Source organism: Loxodonta africana, chromosome 19, assembly GCF_030014295.1.
Source record: "Loxodonta africana isolate mLoxAfr1 chromosome 19, mLoxAfr1.hap2, whole genome shotgun sequence".
NCBI classification, from domain to species: domain Eukaryota; kingdom Metazoa; phylum Chordata; class Mammalia; order Proboscidea; family Elephantidae; genus Loxodonta; species Loxodonta africana.
The window spans coordinates 72413778-72437860 of record NC_087360.1 but is presented as its reverse complement, the minus strand read 5'-3'; the positions used below and the strand labels follow the sequence as shown (position 1 = coordinate 72437860).

At 39.8% G+C, this 24083-nt stretch overlaps 1 protein-coding gene across 1 annotated transcript in view; it reads left to right on the top strand.

Annotated features, from left to right (window-relative positions):
- LONRF1 (LON peptidase N-terminal domain and ring finger 1) overlaps window positions 1-24083 on the top strand; it is a 39461-nt gene that overhangs the window by 12403 nt on the left and 2975 nt on the right. Inside the window, exons 2-11 of the mRNA XM_064272845.1 lie at window positions 2259-2377; window positions 3981-4103; window positions 6248-6397; window positions 7491-7731; window positions 7829-7925; window positions 9828-9942; window positions 13805-13926; window positions 15891-16049; window positions 16165-16327; window positions 20957-21109. Coding sequence (XP_064128915.1) covers window positions 2259-2377; window positions 3981-4103; window positions 6248-6397; window positions 7491-7731; window positions 7829-7925; window positions 9828-9942; window positions 13805-13926; window positions 15891-16049; window positions 16165-16327; window positions 20957-21109 — 1442 coding nt within the window. The remainder of the gene's footprint in view (window positions 1-2258; window positions 2378-3980; window positions 4104-6247; window positions 6398-7490; window positions 7732-7828; window positions 7926-9827; window positions 9943-13804; window positions 13927-15890; window positions 16050-16164; window positions 16328-20956; window positions 21110-24083) is intronic.

Sequence of the window (24083 nt, the reverse complement as noted above, 5' to 3'; positions counted from 1 at the left end):
CCTCCAGACAAGAGTTGCCAACACAATCTCAAGTGTCCACCTGATATAATTAGCTCACTCTTCATCAGCGTCTCTCTCCCACCCGCTGACCAGTCCCTTTCATGTCTGATGAGTTGTCTTTGGGAATGGTTCCTGTCCTGTGCCAACAGAAGGTCTGGGGACCATGGCCGCTGGGATTCCTCTAGTCTCAGTCAGACCATTAAGTCTGGTCTTTTTATGAGAATTTGGGGTCTGTATCCCACTGATCTCCTGCTCCCTCAGGGGTCCTCTGCTGTCCTCCCTGTCAGGGCAATCATCGATTGTGGCCGGGCACCAACTAGTTCTTCTGGTCTCAGGATGATGTAGGTCTCTGGTTCATGTGGCCCTTTCTGTCTCTTTAAAAACACATTTTTAAACATAATGCCTCTTTAAAAACACATTTTTAAAGAGGCATTATGGATCTTTATGCCCTTCTCCCGGTGAATAACTTTTTTAGCAGTATACCTAGAAATTCAGTCTGCCTTATCTTACATGTTTTGAAGGTTTCGAAGATGAGTAACTTTTTAAAAAGTCAAGTTAATATTGCTTATAAAAAACCCATTGCTGTTGAGTCGATTCGGTTTCCCAGGTGTGACTGGTGGATTCGAACTGCCGACTTTCAGTTAGCAGCCGTAACTCTTAACCACTGTACTATATATTGTCTATAGATAAAGTTAAATATATCTTGCTTAGACTTCAGCTTCAGAATCTATTTAAATCTACTACAGTAATTAATTATAGTATCACAGGTGAACAAGCTAAGTGTCTGAAATCCTGAATGCAGCATGATAATATTTGGTTTTTCAAGTAGAGACGTAGGAACAAAGCCTTTTTCCTCAGAAATAGTGAAATGAAATCTCTTTTAATTTGAGGTGGCCCAATACCATTCTTGGAATCCTTGGTGGAATAGTGGTTAAGAACCATGGCTGCTAACCAAAAGGTCGGCAGTTCAAATCCACAGGCGCCCCTTGGAAACCCTATGGGGCAGCTCTACTCTGTCCTACAGGGTCGCTAAGAGTCAGAATCGACTCTATAGCAATGGGTCTTTTTTTTTAAAACACCATTCTTGCTAGTGACAGAAATTAAAATTTTGACCTCTTAAAGGCTGACTGTTACCAGCCTGTTTCCTTCAGAATCAGAATTACTGAATACCCTCAAGCCTTGTTCAGTTCCCAGTCACTCCGGGAATCCCATGTGCAGTAGTTACACATATGGTTGTTTCATAAATGAGGATTTAGAAACTAGGGTGTAAATAAGATTACTATAAAAAGGCAAACTCAATCGACATCTAAGACATATGCCTTTTAAATTTTTATAGAATGCCCTATTTTAAGAAAACAAGTTTTCTTAAGGATGATTATTCATATTATAAAAATATTTCCAGTATTCTTAAAAAATAATTTGCTCCACTAAAGAGTGTTTACACAATCTCCTCACAATGATTTGATATACTAATAACTTACGGATAACAGTTGTTGCCAGATTAGGGTTTGTGCCCAGGAGCAGTCGAGCCAATGAAACGTTCTCCAACTTCTCCAAGTCAGAAAGTGTGAGAAAGTTTATTTAGGAGATGTGTACACCATCAGAAACCCGACAGCAACACAGGCTGTCTCTGTGGAGTCCCAAAGAGCAGTTTTACAATAGAGCTCATATAGAATTTTTACAAGGGTTAGAAGTGTCTTTGTAGCCTGCAGATGACATGGCCGGAGGAGTTATTTTCTTTACTGGAGAGTGACAAAAGACTGCTTATCAGACTAAAAAGATACATGCTAGACATCTCTTTATCAGGCTAAAGATACACAGATCACACACCTGGGCTCAGATTTCCCTGTGGGGGAAGTGTAAGTCACAGGTGGTTGGACAGAACAAAACAACGTTATTTGCATCAGATCAAAACAAAGAACAAAATCATTAACATTAGATCGAAACAAAGTCATTAACAAAGGTATGTGAAGGAGGAGGAGGCAGAGGAAGGAGAACTTACAGGTTCATCATGGCATTAGCTATGTCAAACTTTCAATCGCCCATTTTGAAAAGTAGAAAACATGCTGGGGAGTATCAGGGTCACAGAGTCAACAGGTAAAATGGGTCGCACCTACACCGTACTTGGTTTATGACCATTAGTGTGGTGGGTTTTGACTCGGATCATGAAGTCATTTCTCAATCTAGTCTGATCTATTTTGTGAATGATATAGTAATTTTTTTTTAATAATAAAATGATTATAAAATATCTATTTCAGAGCCCAGCGACCTGACTCTGAAAGTTTACAGAGCGGAATCATATGCTGGTCTCCAAGAGTTTAAAGCAGCAATGGAAGATTTAAACGCAGTTCTCTCTCAACTGCCAAACTGGCCTGAGGTAAGATGACTATTTTGAACTTGAATAAACCTTAAAATTTCAACTATAGGAAACATGCGTTCTATGATGGGTATGTTTTAGCAAAATGGATTGGTTAACTCTGTAAATATATGGAGTTCTAGAAATCTAGGCTCAGTGTTTTGAGTGGATGAATGTCTCTTGACAATTTTTTTTAATTATAAGAAGTCTTTTGTTTCATAAGAACAAACTGAATTCAAAGAACAGGAAAAAAAAAGTAGAGACTTATTAGACAAAATTTTTATGTTGATAGCAAAGAAATAACAACTTGCCATATTGTAAAGCTGGATCCAAATTGGATTTCTTTGATCAAGGAGGCTCTTTAGTGGAAAGAGAAGAGACCCTTGAGGCTGGAAAATTGAGGCTTCGTCATGGGAATTGGGTGATAAGGCAGTGCTTTGCTACAGCAGATGGGGGAAAGGAGGTTGCCTTGCTCACATGGTTTTAAAGAAGACTTGAGACATTTAAGCCTCTTAATTAACAACCAGCTTATTAATTTTTCTTTTTATCAAATTGCAAAGGGAAAGTAGTCCCTTTCTCCATCTCCATATATGCCCTTCGAGGGAAAAGTTACTCTTTTCTTTGACATTTCTTTTTTCCTTTCAAAACTGCCTTAGAGGACAACATAACGGTGCTCTAAAAGTTACACATTAATAAAGAAAATCAATCCCATGATGGCATGACTGGTTAGTACCAAGCACATATATACTGAGAGTAAGAGAGCAGATAGTCTGTGTGGATAACTTTAAAACTTGGAAGACGTTGAAAAAAGGAAGGAATCCTTTGGACCGAAGTGATGTATTTGGAATGTGGTTTTTTCCAGCCATTTGTAAGGTAGCTAAAAAAAAAAAAAGAATTGTGTTTGACTAGAACATTCTTAGAGTCCTCTGTTACTATTTAACACTAATACTTATAAAACCTATTGCATTCTAATCACAGGAGCAAGGCCCAGGGAAGGCTTCCCAGTTGATACTTTGTTTCAGGCTAGTGGACTGACTCACAAATGGAATGTCAGGTTTACCAAAGATGATAAGTAGGGTGGCAGTTTTTGTTATAGCTGAACTCATGTCAGGAAGGAGAAAAATAAAAGATAGGCTACAGAGATTTAAAGATGAAAACTGTCCTAGCTGTAAGTACTTTGCTTAAAAAATAACACTCATGTACCCTAATAATCTGGGAGGCATTTACCATATTGCCTTGATTCTAAGATGAATGGTTTTTTACATTTTAATGTTTCTTTAATCTTGATGTGTCTTAAAGTCAGCATACGTTTTACATATTTCCTTTCCCCCCAAACAGCTGTTATTGAATCAATAATCTTTCAACCAATGATATCTTAAAAATGAGGCAATATGGTATTTCTGGTCTTTTCCAAGCTCTGACTTGCTGTGGAACTTTGGCTTAGTCATTGCCTGGGCCTTGAGGTCAGTGCGAGTATATACCTTTCATAGCTTTGGGCCCCTCAGAGTCATTCCAGGTTTCAAAATGAGCATTTCTGAGCAGATCATCTTTTTTCTTTACTTGATATTGATTTTTTCAAAACAGTTCTACTGGTAAAGGTTTTGTTTCCATGCTTTTGTTAAAGGTCTACTTCAGGAAAGGGAAAGTACTCCTCGATGCTGGCTTTTTGGGGGATGCCTTACAACTGTTCCTTCAGTGCTTAGCTCTGGATGAAGACTTTGCAGCCGCAAAGCTGGAAGTAGAAAAGGTAACCTGTGGACAAACTCTTGACAGTTCAAGGCAGGGCTGAGACACAGGTCTTTTTACAAATGCCAATCAGGAAAGCATGAGAAGTGCATAAATCCAACCTAGTAGCAATCTGACATGTGAGGTTTAGTTTCATATATTTAGCGTCTTGAATTCTTCTGAACTCAAAACACTTCATTCACAGATATTTAAATGCAACAGTTTTACTTAGTAAAATTTGGAAGCTCTCTACTAGTTTTTTCAGTCTGAGCCAGACTAGATGTCCTTAAGGAAACATTGCTGTCGTGATATTCCTGCTCAGGAATCGTCATTGGCCAGCCTTTTACCTTTTACTTCGAGTGAAAACTTTGCTTGCTTTCCGTGGTGGCCAATGGTATTGCCCCAGTTAACTTATTTAACCTTATTTTTTCTCACCACTGCATACATTACTTTCCAGAGTTTGTTCTGTGGTGTGGGTAATAGGTGTTAATAAAACAAGGGGAGAGGGGAAGGCTCTCTGGTCTTAGGACTTTAGGAAACATTGGGTTAGACCAGGTTAAATAGGTTTCTCCATGTTTTTATATGCCATCCTGAAAATAGCACCCAGCTTTTCTCAGACCTATTCATAGAATATCTGGATGACTAGTGTCTTTGGGGAGCCCTGGTGGCACAGTGGTTAAGAGCTACGGCTGCTAACCAAAAGGTCAGCAGTTCAAATCTACCAGCCACTCCTTGGAAACCCCACACGGCAGTTCTATGAAGGTGATAAATAACGTGGCATGTTTCAAGGGTGAAGAGAAGAACATCGTGACTAGGGCATTCAGTTTGTATTACAGTAGATTTTCCCAAAGAGTGACCCTATAGGGTCGCTATGAATTGGAATCGAATCGACGGCACTGGGTTTGGTTTTTGGGTTTTGACCCTATAGGACAGAGTTGCTGGGTGATAGGGTAGGTGTGTATTTAATACTTTTTTTTTTTTTTAACCAGAGAAAATGTAAAAACTTATACAGATTTTAAATCTTTGTTCATTGATGGGTACTGATTGAACACGTAATAGGAATGAATGCACACCTTTACTTACATTGAATTTATTTCCTTGCATTGAATTATGAATTATTCCACGTTTTGTGTATTTGAGCGATAGATCAAATGAAAAAAATAAATCTCCAAATTTACGTTTTAAAAAATGCCCTGCTGTACATATAAGTACAGCATATTGGACAACCAAACAAATTAGAAATCCTCACATTTCCTTCTAACCAGGTTCTCCCCCATCTTAATATACTCTCTTTTTTTTTCTCAAAGTTTTAGGTGTATTCCTAATTAAAAAAACCCAAACCAAACTCGTTGCTGTAGAGTCAAGTCCTCCTCATAGTGACCTTATAGGACAGAGGAGAACTGCCCAATAGGGTTTCCAAGGAGTGGCTGGTGGATTCGAACTGCTGACCTTTTGGTTAGTAGCTGAGCTCTTAACCACTGCACCACCAGGGCTCCTATTCCTGCTATAAGCACCCAGAAATTTTCGTGCTGTAGCTGTCTCCATGTTTAGCCGCTGTTATGAAGGCAGGTGCCCTTTAGCCTCCTGGTCAAGTACTGGGTTCGATTGACTGCCCCATCATGCTGGTTGTTCAGTGAAGAGCTAAATTCAGTGTAAATACAGGGAATTCTAAAGATTTTTAGAGGCCCAGGTTCTTTAGTTCACATAAACAAGTCTAAGTACAACCAATATACAGTTGGTGTAAACCATGACTTATTTGACAGAGGTAAATATTGTCTGCTTCTCTGAAGAGCTTTTTTTTTTTTTTTTACAGTCATCATATTGAAAGGTCACCCTTTACCTTGGGCACCTTCTCAGGCTGCCAATCAGCTATTCCTTTGCCTTCCATTCAAAGTTTAAGTCGTTTTCTTGAGGTGATCTGTCTTTCTGGAGCCTGGTGGTCTCTCTCTCTTGCTTCTCTGGCAACCAGCATGGCGAGTCTAGTTTTTCAAGATTTTTTTCTTCGGTCTGGCATTTAGTTCTATTTATTGTATTACCTAACCTGTTCTTCCCTCGCCCATGAAAAATAATGTCTACTACAACCTTTCTAAAAATTCTTAAATATTAGGTAAATTTAGATTGTTATCCTGAACCAAATATATTATTTTTATAATATTTCTCTTACAGATTTTGTGTGACTTACTATCCCCTGAAAATGTAAAAGAAGGCCTGAAGGAGTCTTCCTGGAGTTCATTCCCATCTACTAAAAACAAAGCTTTTGGTTTCCCGTCAGTGATGGAGGAATCGCGTTCTGCTGGTGAGCTTAGCCCAGAGCAGGTAAGGGGTGAGAAGAGATGGTCATGGGTGTAGCATACCTATTTCTTTACAAATCAAGGTGTTCACTTTCCTGATTTCATGTACAGGTAGTCCCCGACCGAAGACGTGTTTGAGTTATCGTGAACAGCACTTATGACTGTCTTTTTGTTTTTTTGCCTTTTTTTTTTTGTGCATCTCGTTGTTAGTAATTTGTACTACATACGGTGTTGCAACGTGTAATTTGCTGATGCTTCCATTCTCAGGTGTTCACTCACAGATGTTCAGTGTTATGACTTGTAAATATACTGGTAATGCAAGGTAGTAAAATAATGAAAACTTAAAAAACAAAAAAAATAAGGTATTTGATTTACATCAGAACTGACACCAGAGTCATTGGAATGGAACCCTGTCATAAGTCGGGGACTACCTGTCCTGGAACTTGGGTTTTTAACCTGTTTATTCAGTTACCATGGAGTTGGTTCAGGCTCCTGGCGACCTCACGTGTGTCAGGGTAGAGCTGTGCTCCATAGGGTTTTCAGTGGCCGATTTTTGGAAGTAGATCGCCAGGCCTTTATTCCAAGGTGTCTGTGAGTGGACTCGAACTTCCAGCCTTTTGGTCAGCAGCCGAGTGCATTAACCATTTGCCCCACCCAGGGATTCCTTTAACCTATTTAGCATTGTCTTAATATAATTTCAACGGTAGCCTTTTATTTTACAGTACAAACTTTTGTGTAAAATATTTGCTCATTAGTCACAATTTTAGGTCACCTGAATGGCAGAACACTTTCAGTCTCTTAGAATTTATAGAACATTGTGTTTATTTTAGCTTTCTCAGGGTAGGGACAACTGTATTAACATAATTGCTTAAGGCTCGTTATAAGTCAGCTTGATAGCTGGTGCTGTGTAGGTGCTGGTAAAACCATTAACTTGCCAGAGTTTTAGAATTAAAGCGTAGGGCTATTAAAATGAACACAATAAGGCATTAAAATTTGACTTCAGTTTGGTTCCTGGTGAGAACAATATTCTGTTATTTAAAGGGTAGGGTCACCGTGAGTCAGAATGGACTCCATGGCACACAACGAAGACACACACTTTTGTCGATTGTGCCTTGTAGAGTGAACCAGCTCCCGAGGTGGCTTCAGAACCTGTCAAAGGAAGCTTAAACCGTGCACAGTCCGCACAGGCTATCAATTCACCAGAAATGCCTGTCAGAGAGGATGGTCTAAAAAGAGTTTCTTCAGAACCGTTACTCTCAGTTCAAGAAAAAGGTGCTCTGCTGAAGAGAAAGCTGTCTCTTTTAGAACAGGATGTGATCGTAAACGAAGATGGGAGAAATAAGCTTAAAAAACAAGGAGGTAAACGTTTCCCTGTGTTTCTGTATAAAATACATTCATTTACTCAGAATGACAGTTCATTTTTTCCTAATGAAGAAAATACTGTTTGTTTTAATAGAACCGCCTGGTGAAGTCTGCACGTTATCCTTCGTTTGTGGTGACATCCCGGAAGAATTAATAGACGTCTCAGATTTTGAGTGCTCTCTCTGCATGAGGTAAGTATATAAAATTTTATAAAAGGTGCATATTTTATATTAATGTCAATAAAATACAACGATAAAGGCAATAATAGGCAATGTAACATAATAGAATACTGGACTAAAAAATCAAAAAGATATGAATTTTAGTCCTGGGTCTGCCCTTTCACACCTTGGGTAAATTACATTCTCTCTGAACCTCGGTTTTCCTTATCTTGAAAATGGGGTCAGCATTTGCGTAGCCCATATCACAGAGTTGTGAGAATCTAATGGCTCAGGTATAGAAAGAATCTGGGAAATTGTGAAGTACCGTAAAAGCTATTATAGTACCAGGTGGCACAGTGGTTATGAGCTTGCCTGCTGACCAAAAGGCCGGCAGTTCAAATCCACCAGCCGCTCCTTGGAAACCCTCTGGGGCAGTTCTACTCTGTCGTATAGGGTTGCTATAAGTCAGAATTAACTTGATGGCAACAGGTTTGGGCTTTTTTTTTTTTTTTTGGTTTATAAAAGCTGTAGGTATTAAGCTTAGATCTGTAGGTAAGAAAATTACCTACTGTATGTATGTATGTATATGGTTCCATCTTGTTTATGTATTTTAACCATAAAATCATTTTTAAGTAATACGGGATAGGGATTTCCATTGTGCAGACTACTTAGACTGCAGATTTTACAAGATCACTTTCCACTACATGAAATGTGGTTGGTAGAGTCAGAGGAACATTGCGTGAAGGGCCAGGAGACCCTGTGTTTACCAAGCTCACCTGGCGGTGACGAGGAATGACCCTGAGACTGTCCTTTGCCTCTGAACTTCAGAGGTGAGGCGATTAGACCAGGCGATTCCTAACATATATTATACATCTAACAGTATTTCTAGGATTCAGAAGCATCAGGAAATAATTGTAATGTAAGTAAGAACTCATTTTTACGCGTTGTTTGAATTTTATACACAGTGAAACCTGTGAGAGCTGGAACTCCACAGGACGGCTTTGTTTTTATGAGTCTCGCAACTTTTCCACCTTTGACCGCTTTTCTGTCAATCCAGACCTGTTGCTGTCTCATCAATTCCGACTCCTAGAGACCCTACAGGACAGAGTAGAACTGCCGAATAGGGTTTCCAAAGAGTGGCTGGTGGATGCGAACAGCTGACCTTTTGGCTAGTAGCCAAGCTCTTAACCACTGTGCCACCAGGGCTCCTGTCTGTCACTTCATTTATTGGAAAATATTTGGAGTTTTCCACCTTACATGGGTTCCGGCTTTCACAGGTTTTGCTGTATAATATTAAGGATTATTATTTAGGATTTGCTATGATATTTATTAAATTATTCTTGTCAGTGAATTTTATATAGTGAGGCTATTAAACCCAAAACCAAACCAAGTGCCGTCGAGTCGATCCTGACTCATAGCAACCCTATAGGCCAGAGTAGGACTGCCCCATAGAGTTTCCAAGGAGCGCCTGTTGGATTCGAACTGCCAACCCTCTGGTTAGCAGCCGTAGCACTTAACTACTACGTCACCAGGGTTTCCAGTAAGGCTCTTAGTAATGATATATTTTACGTTATGTATTTCGTACCAAGTCTTTGAATCCTGGTGTGCATTTTACACATACTGAGTGCACATCTCTCAGTTTGACTAGCTACATTTCAGGTAACCAGTAACTGTCATGTTAGTTAGCACGGCTCTAAGCCCTTGGCAGGGCACCTCTATTGATAGAAAACTTTTAAGAAGTTCAGGAGGGTGTAACTGCATTTATCACTGCCCATTCCATCCTATCCTGTCTGCTGGGCCCTCCTTCTTTGTCCTTGTTGTTAGGTGCCGTCGAGCTGGTTCCGATCTAACGTTACGGTTCCATTATTAGTTTGTTCACATGTTTCCAACTGGTAGTTTGATGTAAAAACTAACGTGTATTTTGGTTGATCTCAGGTTGTTTTTTGAGCCAGTGACAACCCCTTGTGGACATTCATTCTGTAAGAATTGTCTTGAGCGTTGTTTAGACCACACACCGTATTGCCCACTTTGCAAGGAAAGCTTAAAAGAGGTAAATATTTGTGTATGCATCTGCTTATTGCTCTTAAATTTGGCAGCATGGTTTGATTTCTACTCAGTCATGGAAACAGCCATTATCATGTTTAAAATGAATTGCATTATATACACCAAGTGACAAAGAAGGATAATATTTTATTACTCATGTGCTAGGGTTGTAGAAAACAGAGAGAGGAGGGGTTGGGGAAAAAAGAGAAGTTCTGGAGACCAAGCCTCTTGTACTTTGTTTAAAAAAGGTGGGGTATGCTCAGATCCCTGGTCAGGAATACCTTCAATTTTAATGATGATGGTATTGGGGATACCCAAGTGCCATGGCCCACCTGCACCCCACTCCAGTAAGAGCCCTGATTTGAGGCCTGTTTCATCCCCTTTAGTTTCTAGACCAGTGCTATCCAATAGAGCTTTCTGCATTAATAGAAATGTTCTGTATCTCTGCTGTCCAATATGGTAGCCTCTAGCCAGGAGTGGCTGTGAAACACTTGGAATGTGGCTAGGGTGACTTGAGGAACTGTATTTTAAGTTGTATTTAATTTTTAATTAAATTTAAGCAGCCATATGTGGCTGGCAGCTATCACATGGGACAGGACAGTTTAGAACATGGTAGGCTGGGCAGAAGAGAGGGAGGCATAGTGATGATGGGTCTTGATAACCTATAAGAGGAAACTGTGTAGATCTGAGGGGGGTATACAGATAGAGATCTGTAACTGATAGGAGGACAGCAGCCTATCCATCATGCTTGAGCAACTGGGATCAGCTAGAGTGAAGCTAAATCCTTACCGTTCTGAGCGGAAACTGCAGAGGTAGCCTTGGCTAGGGAAAGTGATGACAGGGTTGTTTGAAGAGAAAAAATATCTTCCAAATATGAATAAAAAACTAGTAAACCCATTTTATTATTGAATATGCATGAAGTTTTTTCTATATAGAAAACCCTTCCGTGTGGATATTATATTAGCCTGTGTGGACTGTTACATTTAGTGTCTTATAATTTGTGAAACGTAAAACCATTTACAGAATGTTTACAAAGTTAGGAAATATAAGATAAACTTACTCTTAGAAAGGTTTTTTCTTATATTTTTGACTAATGTGATCAGCGTTTTAGGTGAAGTACTCTGATCATGCTATTTTTACTGTATTTCAGACATTTTAGATGTTCTCTAATATATCTACTGCAAACCCTGGTGGCATGGTGGTTAAGTGCTATGGCTGCTAACCAAAAGGTCAGCAGTTCGAATCCACTGGGCGCTCCTTGGAAACTCTATAGGGGCAGTTCCACTCTGTCCTGTGGGGTCACTATGAGTTGAAATTGACTCGACAGCAATGGGTTTTAATATATTTATTATGCTTTTTTTTTTCCAGATTAACAGATCCATTGCTTTAAATTTAAAGCTATGTCACCTTAAAAATGTTTGGAGTTTGAAGAAAAATATATTAAGCATATTATTTGAAAATATAACTAATACACTGTTTAAAAATAAGTTTATCCTGTGTCCCAACTTTGAAAACACACGAGACACAGTGAAACCTGTGAGAGCCAGAACTAGATGGGACTGCCTTGTTTTTCTGGATCTTGCAAGCTTTCCACCTTTGACGGGGTGCAGCCGTACCACTTTTCTGTCGCTCATTTTCGTGGAAAATATTTGAGTTTTCCTTCTCTGACAGGTTTCTGCCTTACACAGGTTCCGGGTTTCCCAGGTTTTACTGTAGTATAATTTGTAAAAATATAAATATATATAACTTTAAAAATAAAATTGGTATGCTCTACATAGTTTTATACATTTTCTACTTATTTTATTTTTCTCAATTTTTCATTGAAATGTATCTTAAAAACATCATTATCACAGCTGCATAACATTCCAGTGATTTAACATTGCCTTCCTTTTGGGTATGTGAGTTGCTTTGATCTCTTTTTTTAATATACAGTGCCTTAATGAACATCATTTTAAATTAACGACAGATCTGTCTTTGACCATTTCCTTAGCATAAATTCCTGGGAAGTGCATTCCTGGATCAAAGGCCTTGTATTTACAGGACTCTTAAAACCAATTGCCAAGTTGCCTGCTCCCTTCCCCACAAATGCACAAATTTAATTCCCATCAGCCATGTAAAAGGCTCTGTTTCTCCCTATTTAACACATGGGTATTAATTTTAAAACACCTTTATTACTTTAAAAGAAAATGTGGACTGCTTTTTTAATGTCTGTAATTTGACAAATTTTATAAAAAAAAAAACAAAAACTCAAGTTATCTGTATGCAGATTATCTGCTCAAGGGCACCCTCTCCACTCCATAGCCCAGTGGTTCTCACAGCGCGTTCCCCTGGCCAGCAGTATCTGTCACCTGGGAACTTGTCGGAAATGCATATTATCAGACCCCTCTTCAGACCCACTAAAGCAGAACTTAGGGGGTGGACCTCAGTAGTCTGTATCTTAATAAACTCTGATTCATGCTAAAGTTTGAAAAACACTCCTTTAGACAAATTCCCTACCTCTCCCAGTTCCTGATCTGTTCTTCACTGGACAATGACAAGCCCTTACTTTTGCCCATTCTACAGATTAAAGGATGGCTTCTCTTGATCTTGTCCTGTGATAGCTTCTCAAGAGCTTTTCCTCACCAGTTTTATTAATACTTACGGCATTTCTCTTGCCCAGAGTTCTGTGCACATGCTCTGACCTGGCCCCGGCCCTAAGCAATTTGCAGTTGGGTTGCAGGGCTGTGACGTATCCATGTCCATATAATTCAGCGCATGGTACGGTGAGTGCCGTTTTTGTGGCACAAACGGCAAATACCCTGACACTTTACCAAACCCGTTGCTGTCGAGTTGATTCCGACTCACAGTGAACGTATGAGACAGAGTAGCACTGCCCCATAGGGTTTCCAAGGAGTGGCTGGTGGATTTGAATTTTCAACCTTTTGGTTAGCAGCCGGGCCCTTAACCACTGCACCACCAGGGCTCCAAAACCTGTTGCCTTCAAGTCAATTCTGACTCAGAGTGACTCTATAGGACAGAGTAGAACCGTCCCGTAGGCTTTCCAAGGAGCAGCTGGTGGATTCAAACTGCTGACCCTTTGGTTAGCAGCCCAGTTCTTAACCACTGTGCCACCAGGGCTCCCTGTGGCCCTTTAGGGAGCTGGAAAAATAATTAAGGAAGGCTTTATGGAAAAGGTGAAATTTGAGCCAGACTTTAAAGGACAGACAAATAGACAGGGCTGAGGCTGGTGGCTTTTAGCAGTTGGAACAAAGAACGGCACAAAGGCATGAGGACAGCGCTTGACAAAGAGCTTTCAGGGAGCGGTGCAGAGGTGCCATTTGGTTTAGAGCAGGGGGAGTGGATCCTGTAGGCAGAGCAAACTCTTGACATAAGGGTTTAAGTGACGGCGGAGCAACAGTGGTCATGGGAAGAAAATATGCAAGAAAAATGATCAGAAGAGTTTGCCATTGACGTTGGGAACAAAGAAAAGAGAACAGCTTTACTTTACTTAAATAAGGCAAAATATATTACGTTCTTATCTAACTTTTGTTTCGCAACTAGGATGGTAGTTTCAGGTGCCCAAGTGCTATCAGATGGAAATCGGCCTTTGGTGTGGGAGATGGCAGGGGCAGGGCTAATTGCTGCTAATAAAGGATTGCTTGGCTCATGTCGCAACCAGTTGTATCTGTAATGCTCTTGAGCAAAGTCCCAGAGAGGTTTACCTGATGAGCGCCGTCCGTCGTAATGTTTCCCCTTACTAGCGAAAACAATTCAGAATTGACTGTATACATATATAGTAAAGGCTTTAATATTTCAGCTCAATTGTTTTGTCGCTTTATACTGTAGGAGGAAAAAAAATGACTGGATTGTAAAATAATATTGTCTTTTAGTATCTAGCAGATAGGAAGTACTGTGTCACTCAGCTGTTGGAAGAATTAATAGTGAAGTACCTGCCTGGTGAGCTGTCTGAGAGAAAAAAGATATATGATGAAGAAACTGCTGAGCTATCACAGTAAGTTCCTTCTAAAAATTAACATGATCAAATTATGAACGACCACCCTTTAAAATAGAGGAGACCTTCTCACAACCTGGACCTGATCTTTAGTTCCCTTCAGTCTCGTCAGAGGCACGTTTTTAGGACGGATTGGTCCATTTCCCATGTCGTCAACCGACAGAGTTTTTTAACCTTCATTTAGTAACACCCAGACTGGTCCATAGGGAATTATTGATTTAGCTCCCTGGGCTGAAGCAGTATTTTATTTCCGTGGGGGAGGAATTTCCTGCAGTGATATCAGGCAGCAGAATTGGAAACAGAGAGGTGGAGCTGGAAATAGTGATGTGAGCAACCTCATGTAACGTGGCAGACAGGTGAGGATAAAGGGCCTGGATGGGCAGGGGACTTTAGCCAAGTAGAGAGTGGAGGGGCGTCGGACCTTGAAGCCTGAGGCTGAAGTTGGAAGGGGAGAATGGGATTTCAAACCTTCAGTTAATGAAAATGTTGGTAGCAGGATGAAGTTGGTGTTAGGAAGATGCAAACCTGAGTCAGTATGAGGTAACACCGGGGTCTAATGGTACATGCTGCTGCTAAGAGGACTTAAAGGTGGTAGAGTACACTCTTAAAAAGACTTAAAGGTGGTAGAGTACACTCTTAAAAAGATAGAGAAACTAGCACTTGTATTTTTAAACATGTTTTTATTAAACATTACTTTTACGTAAGTAATTTAAGGTCATCTTGGAGGAAAGCTAGAAAATATAGATGAACAGGGGGGAAAAAAAGCCATAATCCTACAATGCAAAGGGAGTCCCCCTTGGGATACTGGCATATGTGACTTCTAGCCTTTAATATATATAATTATATTGTAAACAAAGATGGGATTATATTATTGTACTATTCTGTAGACTTTTTTCTCATTACTATACATTTTTTTCCAAGTTAATATTGGAAAAACATCATTTTTTAATGGAAACAAAGTATTCCATTTTATGGATATAAAAAACCCACTGCCTTCGAGTAGATTCTGACTCGTTGTGAACCCACAGGGTTTCCAGGATGCTAAATCTCTACGGAAGCAGACTGCCACACTTTTCTCCTGTGGATCCGCTGGTGGTTTCAAACCACCAACCTTTCGGTTAGCAGTCGATTGCTGTAACCACTGTGCCACCAGGGCTCCTTTTTGTGGATATGCCGTAATTTATTTCATTAGTTCTCTCTTTTTGCTTCTAAGTATTGGCACTATACACAGTGCTACAGTGAACATTCTTATAGTACTTGTAGAATTATTGTTTAAAAACAAATCTGTTGTTTCAAAAGATATATACATTCTTTAAAGTTTTTAATGCATGGAACCAAGTATTTTTATAGCAGAGTTGTACTGTTTCAAACTGTGCCCCCACCTTTGCCAAAGCCGGACGTTACCTTTATCATTCTTTGCAACCTTTGCCAATCTGATAATGAAAAATATTATGTCATTTCAGTTATCTGAAAAAACATTATCTCTTTGAATTATGTTTTTCAACAGTGCATTTGAAAATCTTTTTAATGCCTGCGAATTTCTAATTATTTGTTTTTTGTCTACGGTGAGAACTTTTTTTTCTTATTGTAATCTAAGAGTAAATAAAAGATTCATAGAAAAAGATACTTAACCTTGTGCGCTACAAATATTTTAAACAGGTTTTTAATATAGAAATATTATAATCAAGAGATCTTTGACTCATAAAGATACGAGGCTCTGTGTGAAGCCCTGGTATGTCCAAATTCAGGTTCACTCATGAATTAAGAGGATCACAGATGGATTTTTAGTGTTAATATTGTGTTAGCATTAGTTTAAAGAAAGTGGTCTTGTTCTCGCCAAAAATAAAAAATCTCCTTATTTAGAACTAATTTTTTTTTGTTTTACATTAATTCATGACTCTTGTAAACTTCACTCATTTTGTTATATGTTTTATCGTGTAATGATGAAGCTTTTCCTTCCTTAGCTTGACCAAGAATGTTCCGATATTTGTTTGCACTATGGCCTATCCCACTGTGCCTTGCCCTCTTCACGTATTTGAGCCAAGATACAGATTAATGATTCGAAGAAGTATACAGACTGGAACGAAACAGTTTGGGATGTGTGTCAGTGACGCACAAAAGAGGTATGGTTTTTGCGTACTTAGATATCTTATTTATATTGGAACGTTTCTTTGACTATCATTAAAAATTTGCATACCTGTACTTGAAGTTTAATACTAATCAAGGTTTTTCATTTAGTTTTGCAGACTATGGTTGTATGCTACAAATTAGAAATGTGCATTTCTTACCTGATGGAAGGTCTGTGGTTGATACAGTTGGCGGAAAGCGGTTTAGAGTTCTAAAAAGAGGAATGAAGGATGGATACTGCACTGCAGATATTGAGTATCTGGAAGATGTTGAGGTATTGAAAAATGTTCCTCTCCTGGATGCTTTGGTAGACTTTGTCCCAGGAATACAGGCTAATAATTTCTAGGCACGTGAACCAGTTCTTGCTTTCAGAGACCCTCATCACTACCACTTAGAAGAATTACCTCCAATTTACTTTTTCTTATCTTGATTTTAAATCATTCTCCATCTCCAGAGACTTTGGGTGGCCAGAATCTAGATTCTCGTCATTTCTCCAGGCTCAGCAACCAGTGCGGTGCCTACAATGTTTGTGTGTGTATGTGTGTACGTCCATGTGTGCCTAAGTATAGGCAGCACCTAATAGTAGCAGATGAATTTCATTGAATTTATAGCTTATCTGAGTTTCGAAAAGCTGCCAATCCCTACCTTGTTTTATTGAATTTAATAATAGTTAAAGCTAATGTAATCGGAAATTTGATATACAGATAATAACAAAAAATGCTCTTAGGAATTGTCTACATATAAAGATTGTTCCTGTGTCTTAGATAAACTAAGCAGAGCTGGATACTATATGTAGACTCTAGGGCATCGCATATGAAGCACCCTGTCAGTGTACTTACATGTGGTATCTTATCTAGATAGAGTTGTCATGATATGTTTCCTGGATAGGGTTAATGTGGCCCTTTTGATGTTTCCAGTACCTAATTTACCATCTAAAGTCCCTGGGTGGTGTAAACCATTTGCACGCAGTTGGTAACCAAAAGGTTGGTGGTTCGAGCCCACCCAACAGCACCATGGAAGAAATGGCCTAGTGGTCTGCTTTTGTAAACATTAACCAAAAACCAAACCAAACCTATTGCTGTTGAGTTGATCCTAACTTAAAGCGACCCTACAGGACAGAGTAGAACTGCCCCACGGTGTTTCTAAGGCTGCAATCTGTGGAAGCAGACTGCCCTATCTTTTTCCCTTGGAGTGACTGGTTGGTTCGAACCACAGACCTTTTGGTTAGCAGCTGAGTGCTTAACAATTGCATATTACAGCCAAGAAAACCCAGTGGTGCAGTTCTACTTTGTAGCACACATGAGGTCGCCATGAGTCTAAATCTATAGCAGTAATTTACCATACACAGTTAGTTTAGTTATCAGATAAATGACTTATGGTGGTGCAATAAATATCATGTTAAAGGCAGTTACTTTTGGAAAGGTATTATAAAAACATAGATCTTATGCTATCACTTCTTCATTGATAAACTTAGGCCCTTCATTTCAGTCATTATTTTTTGAATGAGTACCTGGTACTAAGCATTTTCACAAATGTTAACTCATTGAATCCTTACAACTCTATGAAACATTGTTGCTGTTTGGTGTCCTCCTATGTACAATAGAACAAAACACTGCCCAGTCCTGTGCCATCTTCCCAATAATTGCTGTGTTTGAGCCCATTGTTGTAGCCACTATGTCAGTCCATCTCGTTGAGAGTCTTTCTCTTTTTTGCTGACCCTCTACTTTACCAAGCATGATGTCTTTCTTCAGGGACTGTTCCCTGCTGATAACGTGTCCAAAGTATGTGAGACGAAGTCTCGTCCTCACTTCTAAGGAGCATTCTAGCTATAGTTCTTCCAAGACATATTTGTTTGTTCTTTTGGCAGTCCGTGGCACATTCAATATTCTTCACCAATACCATAATTCAAATGCATCAATTCTTCTTTGGTCTTCCTTATTCATTGTCCAGCTTTCACATGCATACAAGATGATTGAAAATATCATGGCTTGGGTCAGGCGCACCTTAGTCTTCAAGGTGACATCTTTGGTTTTTAAGACTTTAAAGAGGTCTTTTGCAGCAAATTTGCCCAATACAATATGTCATTTGATTTCTTGACTGCTGCTTCCATGGCTGTTGATTGTGGGTCCAAGTAAAATGAAATCCTTGACAACTTCAGTCTTTTCTCCATTTATCATGATGTTGCTCATTGATCCACTTGTGAGGATTTTTGTTTTCTTTATGTTGAGGTGTAATCCATACTGAAGGCTGTGATCTTTGATCTTCATCAGTAAGTGCTTCAAGTCCTCTTCACTTTCAGCAAGCAAGGTTGTGTCATCTGCATAACGCAGATTGTTAATGAGTCTTCCTCCAGTCCTGATGCCACATTCTTCTTCATGTAGTCCAACTTCTCGAATTATTTGCTCAGCATACAGATTGAATAAATAAGTATGGTGAAAGGATACAACCCTGATGCACACCTTTTGAAAAAAAAAATTTTAAACCATGGAGTATCCTCTTGTTCTGTTTGAATGGCTGCTTCTTGGTCTATGTACAGGTTCTGCATGAGCACAGTTAAGTGTTCTGGAATTCCCATTCTTCCCAAAGTTATCCTTGATTTGTTATGATCCACGTAGTCGAATGCCTTTGTGTACTCAATAAAACTCAGGTAAACGTCTTTCTGGTATTCCCTGCTTTCAGCCAGGATCCATCTGACATCAGCAGTGACATCTCTGGTTCCCCACAGGTTGGAAGGCACTCAGAACATGACCGGGGAACAGCTGTCTCCTCAAAGTGGAGTTGACCTTAATGATGGAGAGAGTAAAGCTTTCTATGAAATAGTATGAGGAAAATAAAATTCAGAGGTGTTATTTGCCTAAGATCCTATATACATTGTGCAATAATAAAAAAAAAAAAAAGCCTACTCTCTGACTCCAAGTTCTGTGCTTTATCTTTATGCCGTATTGCTTCTCTGCTGATAAACTCAATTAGTCTGATATCACCTGTCCTTTCTGACTATAAAGATACTATGGGGGTACTTGGCTTTGTGCAGTTGACCAAAAGCATTGTGTGACTTGAAATTTTCAGTTGATTGATACAGCCTGTGTCTTAGGCAAGCTTGGTTAATGGAATTGTTTGCTAAAGGCAATATTCTTTGTTAAATTAATAACCCTATTTTAGTTTTATGTAATTCGCATCTTCATATATCAGGTTTAATGACAAAATCCCTTGATTATGTGGTTACACATTATTTGACTATATATATATGCTTATATATATATGTATGCATAAATATAAACACCTATGACAATAGAAAATAGCATGTTGGAAAGCATTATGAATTTGATGAGTTCTCTATGCCTTTTGATCTTAGGAATATCTAGTGATTTTCGCTCATCTTAGTTTCCTAATCTGTATAGTGATTTTCTTGTGCATTGTGGAAAAACTTCTCAAATTTGTTTTTTTATATCAAAGTCCTTTTTTTTCCTTACTGTAGTAATTCTGTTCTGTGACTTATAATGAAATTTTAAGTCCTGTTGTATTATTGTAGTAAGGTCCCTTAACTTTAACATCTCGCTTTTTAAATTTCTGTCTGCTTCAGAAATCAAAACAAATCAAAACAAAAAACCCAAACTCATTGCTGTCGAGTAGATTCTGACTCATAGCAAACCTATAGAACAGCGTAGAACCACCCCCCAGCATTTCCAAGGCTGTAAATCTTGATGGAAGCAGACTGCCACATCTCTTTCCCGCAAATCAGCTGGGGGGTTCAAACCACTGAACTTTAGGTTAGCAGCCAAGTGCTTAATCACTGCGCCACCATCCGATTCTTATTTTTGTCATTTCTTGTTTTGTATAGAGCATGGTTTTTTCCTTGAATTTTGTTGAGAGTGCAAAGCTGATACTTTTTTAAACTTAAATTTTTTATCTCAAACCTTTTTAAAGTAAAAAGTATGCTCTTTTGTTCCTGTGTGCTAGAGTCTTACCATTCATATTTAAAAATGTTTTCAGAGTTTTTCTGTTTAGTCATTCTTGAGATGTGAAAGGCTAGGTCAGGCCTGGTGTTTGTTCAGATGAGTTAATGGATGGTCTATGAAACAGAACACTTCCTGGCACGTAGTATGTGGGATAGAAGCGTTTGCTAAAGAAAGCAATATAAGATGGGTCGGTCAGTTGACTTTGTTCCCGCCCACTTGCATTCTGTGAGAGTACTCTGGGATCCTAGGCTGGGAGGCTGCGGATGAGTTTATGTTTCCATCTACAGTTTGGTGACCCGGTAGTCTGAAGGGTGTATGGAGGGATTAAGGCAGGAACCATAGCCTTGGGCCTATAAAGCAGGAGAAGCTCATCATTGTATAGTTTCTTCACTAGCTTTTGGTTTATATATCAGGTTAGTTGCATTTTTGTTTGTTTGTTTAAACTCTGTTTCCTGGTAAAAGATGTAACGATGCCTGGCCTCCATCCTTTCACTGCCTTCTGCTGTGTCATCTGCACCCACCCCTATCTTTCCTTTTGTTCTTGTACCGGTATTCTTCTAAGTCACTGCTGTCAAAAGCCATTGGTCTATAAAGGCAGAAGGATTTCCAAGTTTGCTTAGACGTTTGTCCCAGGACCCACTCTCAATCTCACCCCTCCCAGTTGGGCCGTTGGTAGGGTTCTGCAGAATTGCACTGCTAACTCAAGGCAAGGTGGAGGTCAGGCCTCACTGTCATTCTTTGGTCTGGCCCCACTGAAATTGTGTAAAACAGAAATATATGCTTCCTATAGCATTTTTTTTTTTTATAGCATAAGATAATCGTCTCTGACATTCCAGCACCAAAGTAGGTATCCCCTTCTTTTTCTGACCCTTTTTTCATTTCTGTAGGGTTGGCGATAGGGGAAGTGAGATTAAACATAGAAGTCTTACTGACTGTTGTGTTTCTAGGTTGAGAATGAGGATGAGATAAAGAATCTCAGAGAGCTTCACAACTTGGTGTACTCTCAAGCCTGCAGCTGGTTCCAGAACTTGAGAGACAGATTTCGGAGTCAGATTCTTCAGCACTTTGGATCAATGCCTGAGAGGGAGGAAGACCTTCAGGTACGATGGCTTTGATACTGCTTCCAAAGTCTCAGTCACTTTTTTTGTAAACTCAAATTAGTAAATTTTTTTCTTACTTTCTTTTTCTAATGTTCCCTTTTTCACAGCACCTTCTTTGAGCCCCCTGCCTTTAGAACCATGACTGTATTCCCTAGAACAGTGGTGTCCACTACAGTTTACATAGGTAGAGGATGCAACGGGTCTCAGCTGGGGTGCCTATAGGCATGAATCCCAGAGAAGGAGAAGGCCCTAACTAAGAATTTTATGGAAGGAGGGATGAGGAATTTAAAATGGGACATGGGACCATCTAGTAAATCGTGACTGTGAGACAGCTGTACCTTTGAGCCAGCCAGCTGTTGTGTTATTTTTTGGTAGTCATTGAGAGACGTATATGGCATTTTCTGTACTTAAAAAAAAAAACTCTTTCTCCTTATCTCCAGCTTTTTACCCAGCCACTTTCAATCATTTTTGTCCCTTTGTATTTAGTACTTCACTTCTAATGAGACCGTTACTCTTACGGCCTTGCGCAGGTTCATAGGTTTTATACTTAGGCTTAATTCAGTAAGTGTGTATCAGGTGCGCTCTATGGAAGCAGATCTGTGAGTAGGCACTGCAGGAGGCAAAAAAGAAGAGACTGTGCTCTGGAAAATCTGATTAGAGACTCAGCACAGCACTAACTTTTAGGCCATAAGCATTTTCAGTTGAATACAATGTTGTGATCAGAAGGTGACAGATTTCATAAAGGACTGCTGTAAACAGGTAAACGGGCAGATGGGAACAGGGACATAATAAATCCCACTGTGATGCACACTGCCCTGCCTTCCAGTTCCCAGAGGTTGGCCCCAGTCGGAATCACAACCGAATCCTTCACCTGGACTTGAAATTTCAACAGTAGCTTCTCCAATTTGAGCACTTACTCTGTGTTTAGCATATTATCAGTCGCCACATGTTTGTTTTATCCCAGCTACCTGAATCTGATTGAACCTGACAGAAATAGCCTTTGATGAGCACGAACTTATATAAATAAATTATGAATGTTAATGAACCAGTTTATAGAAAACTTTAACAACATTTTCCCATCTGCTTTACCACCCATTTTTTTTTTTTTTAGTTAATCAGTTTTCTATCACTGCTTTCTATTAGTAACATTCTGTAAGTCAGGATTTTCTCAAGCAAGCACAAGCAGCCACTCGGTATATTCCAGGAATGAAGGGTTTCAGGTAGGATTTAGGGTTTTGTACAACCACTGGAAGAACTAGAGTTGCGAAGGTCCGGAACATTACCAGCAAAGAGCAGGGAGGCTGCTGCCACCAACCTCAGCTGGGAACAGCAAATCAGACAGGTCCTCAAGAGCCTGCAGGGAAGCAGCTGTCAGGATCAGGAATCACAGGGACGTCTCCACCAGCATCCCAGTCTGCAGCAGTGGAAAGACCTCTCTGGAAAACTTCTGTGAACCTCACATCAGCTCACCCTTCTGTCCACAGCAGTCTCCAGATAATAATGGGTTCTTCTCTTCAAACTTCCAAATCTCCTAGGAGCGCCTCTTAATTGCCAATGTCTAACCTGGAACTAGAGTCTCTGGGTAGTGCAGACAGTCAAGCACTGAACTAATAACTGAAAGATTGGTGGTTCAAATCCACCCGGGGTGCTTTGGAAGAAAGGCCTGGTGATCTGCTTTCAAAAGCCCACAGCCTTGAAAACCTTCTGTAGTGCAGTTCCACCCTGTAACACATGGGGTTGCCATGAGTTGGGATCAACTCAATCCAAACCAAACCATACTCGTTGCTCTCAAGTTGATTCCATCTCATAGCGACCCTACAGGACAGGGTAAACCACTCAATCCAAACCAAACCATACTCGCTGCTCTCAAGTTGATTCCATCTCATAGCGACCCTACAGGACAGGGTAAACCACTCAATCCAAACCAAACCATACTCGCTGCTCTCGAGTTGATTCCATCTCATAGCGACCCTACGGGACAGAATAGACCTGCCCCCGTAGGGTTTCCAGGGAGCGGCTGGTGGATTCTAACTGCTGACCTTTCGGTTAGCAGCTGATCTCTTAACCACTGTGCCATGAGGTTGCCATGAGAACTCAGTGGCAACTGGAAAAACCTGGGACTGTATATGGGGAAGAAGATTCTAGAAATGTAGCTTCTGACTTCTCCATTGTGCAGGAGAGGCTGGTACTGATGCCAAGATGGGAAGAGGCAACACACAAATATAGAAACCTAGTTTGACTCTAGAAGGCACTGACTGAGATCAATACTGATGTCCTAGCTCCATTTGTCATTCTGAAACTTCGTGTTCTAGATCCAATAAAAAAGCAATTGAATGTACAGTCAAGTTTACTTACAGATTATTTTATTTGAATTCCTAGTTCGTTCAACAGCCAGGAGTCAGCCCTTGCAGCATCAGAGGGACTTTTTGCTGGAGATAGGCTTATTTTTCAACCAAAAATAGAAGCTGAGACCATTTTCTGATCTCTTTCCTAGGGTTTCCATAACTCTTTGAAGACATTTTAATATTAACTTTTCCTAATGCTTCAGTCTACATTTTAAGACAGTGATTCTCAACAAGGGGCAATTTTGCCCCCATGAGACATTTGGCAATGTAACCTGGAGACATTTTTGGCTGTCACGACTGGGGGGTATTGCTACCAACGTCTAGTGGGTAGATGCCCGGGATAGTGCTCTTACAATGCGAGGGACAACCACTTGCAACAAAGAATTATCCAGCTCAAAATGTCAATAGCCCTGATGTTGAGAAACACTGTTTTAAGGCAGTGTGGTGCAGAGGAAAGAACATTGGCCCCGGACTTGAATCATGGCTCTCTCACATACGAGTTGAGAAATCTTAATTTATAATTTATATTACATTTTGAATTTCATTTCCCACTCTTAAAAAAAAGAAAAAACACCAAACCCATTGCCATTGAGTCCTTTCTGACTCATAGCAACCCTGTAGGGCCACAC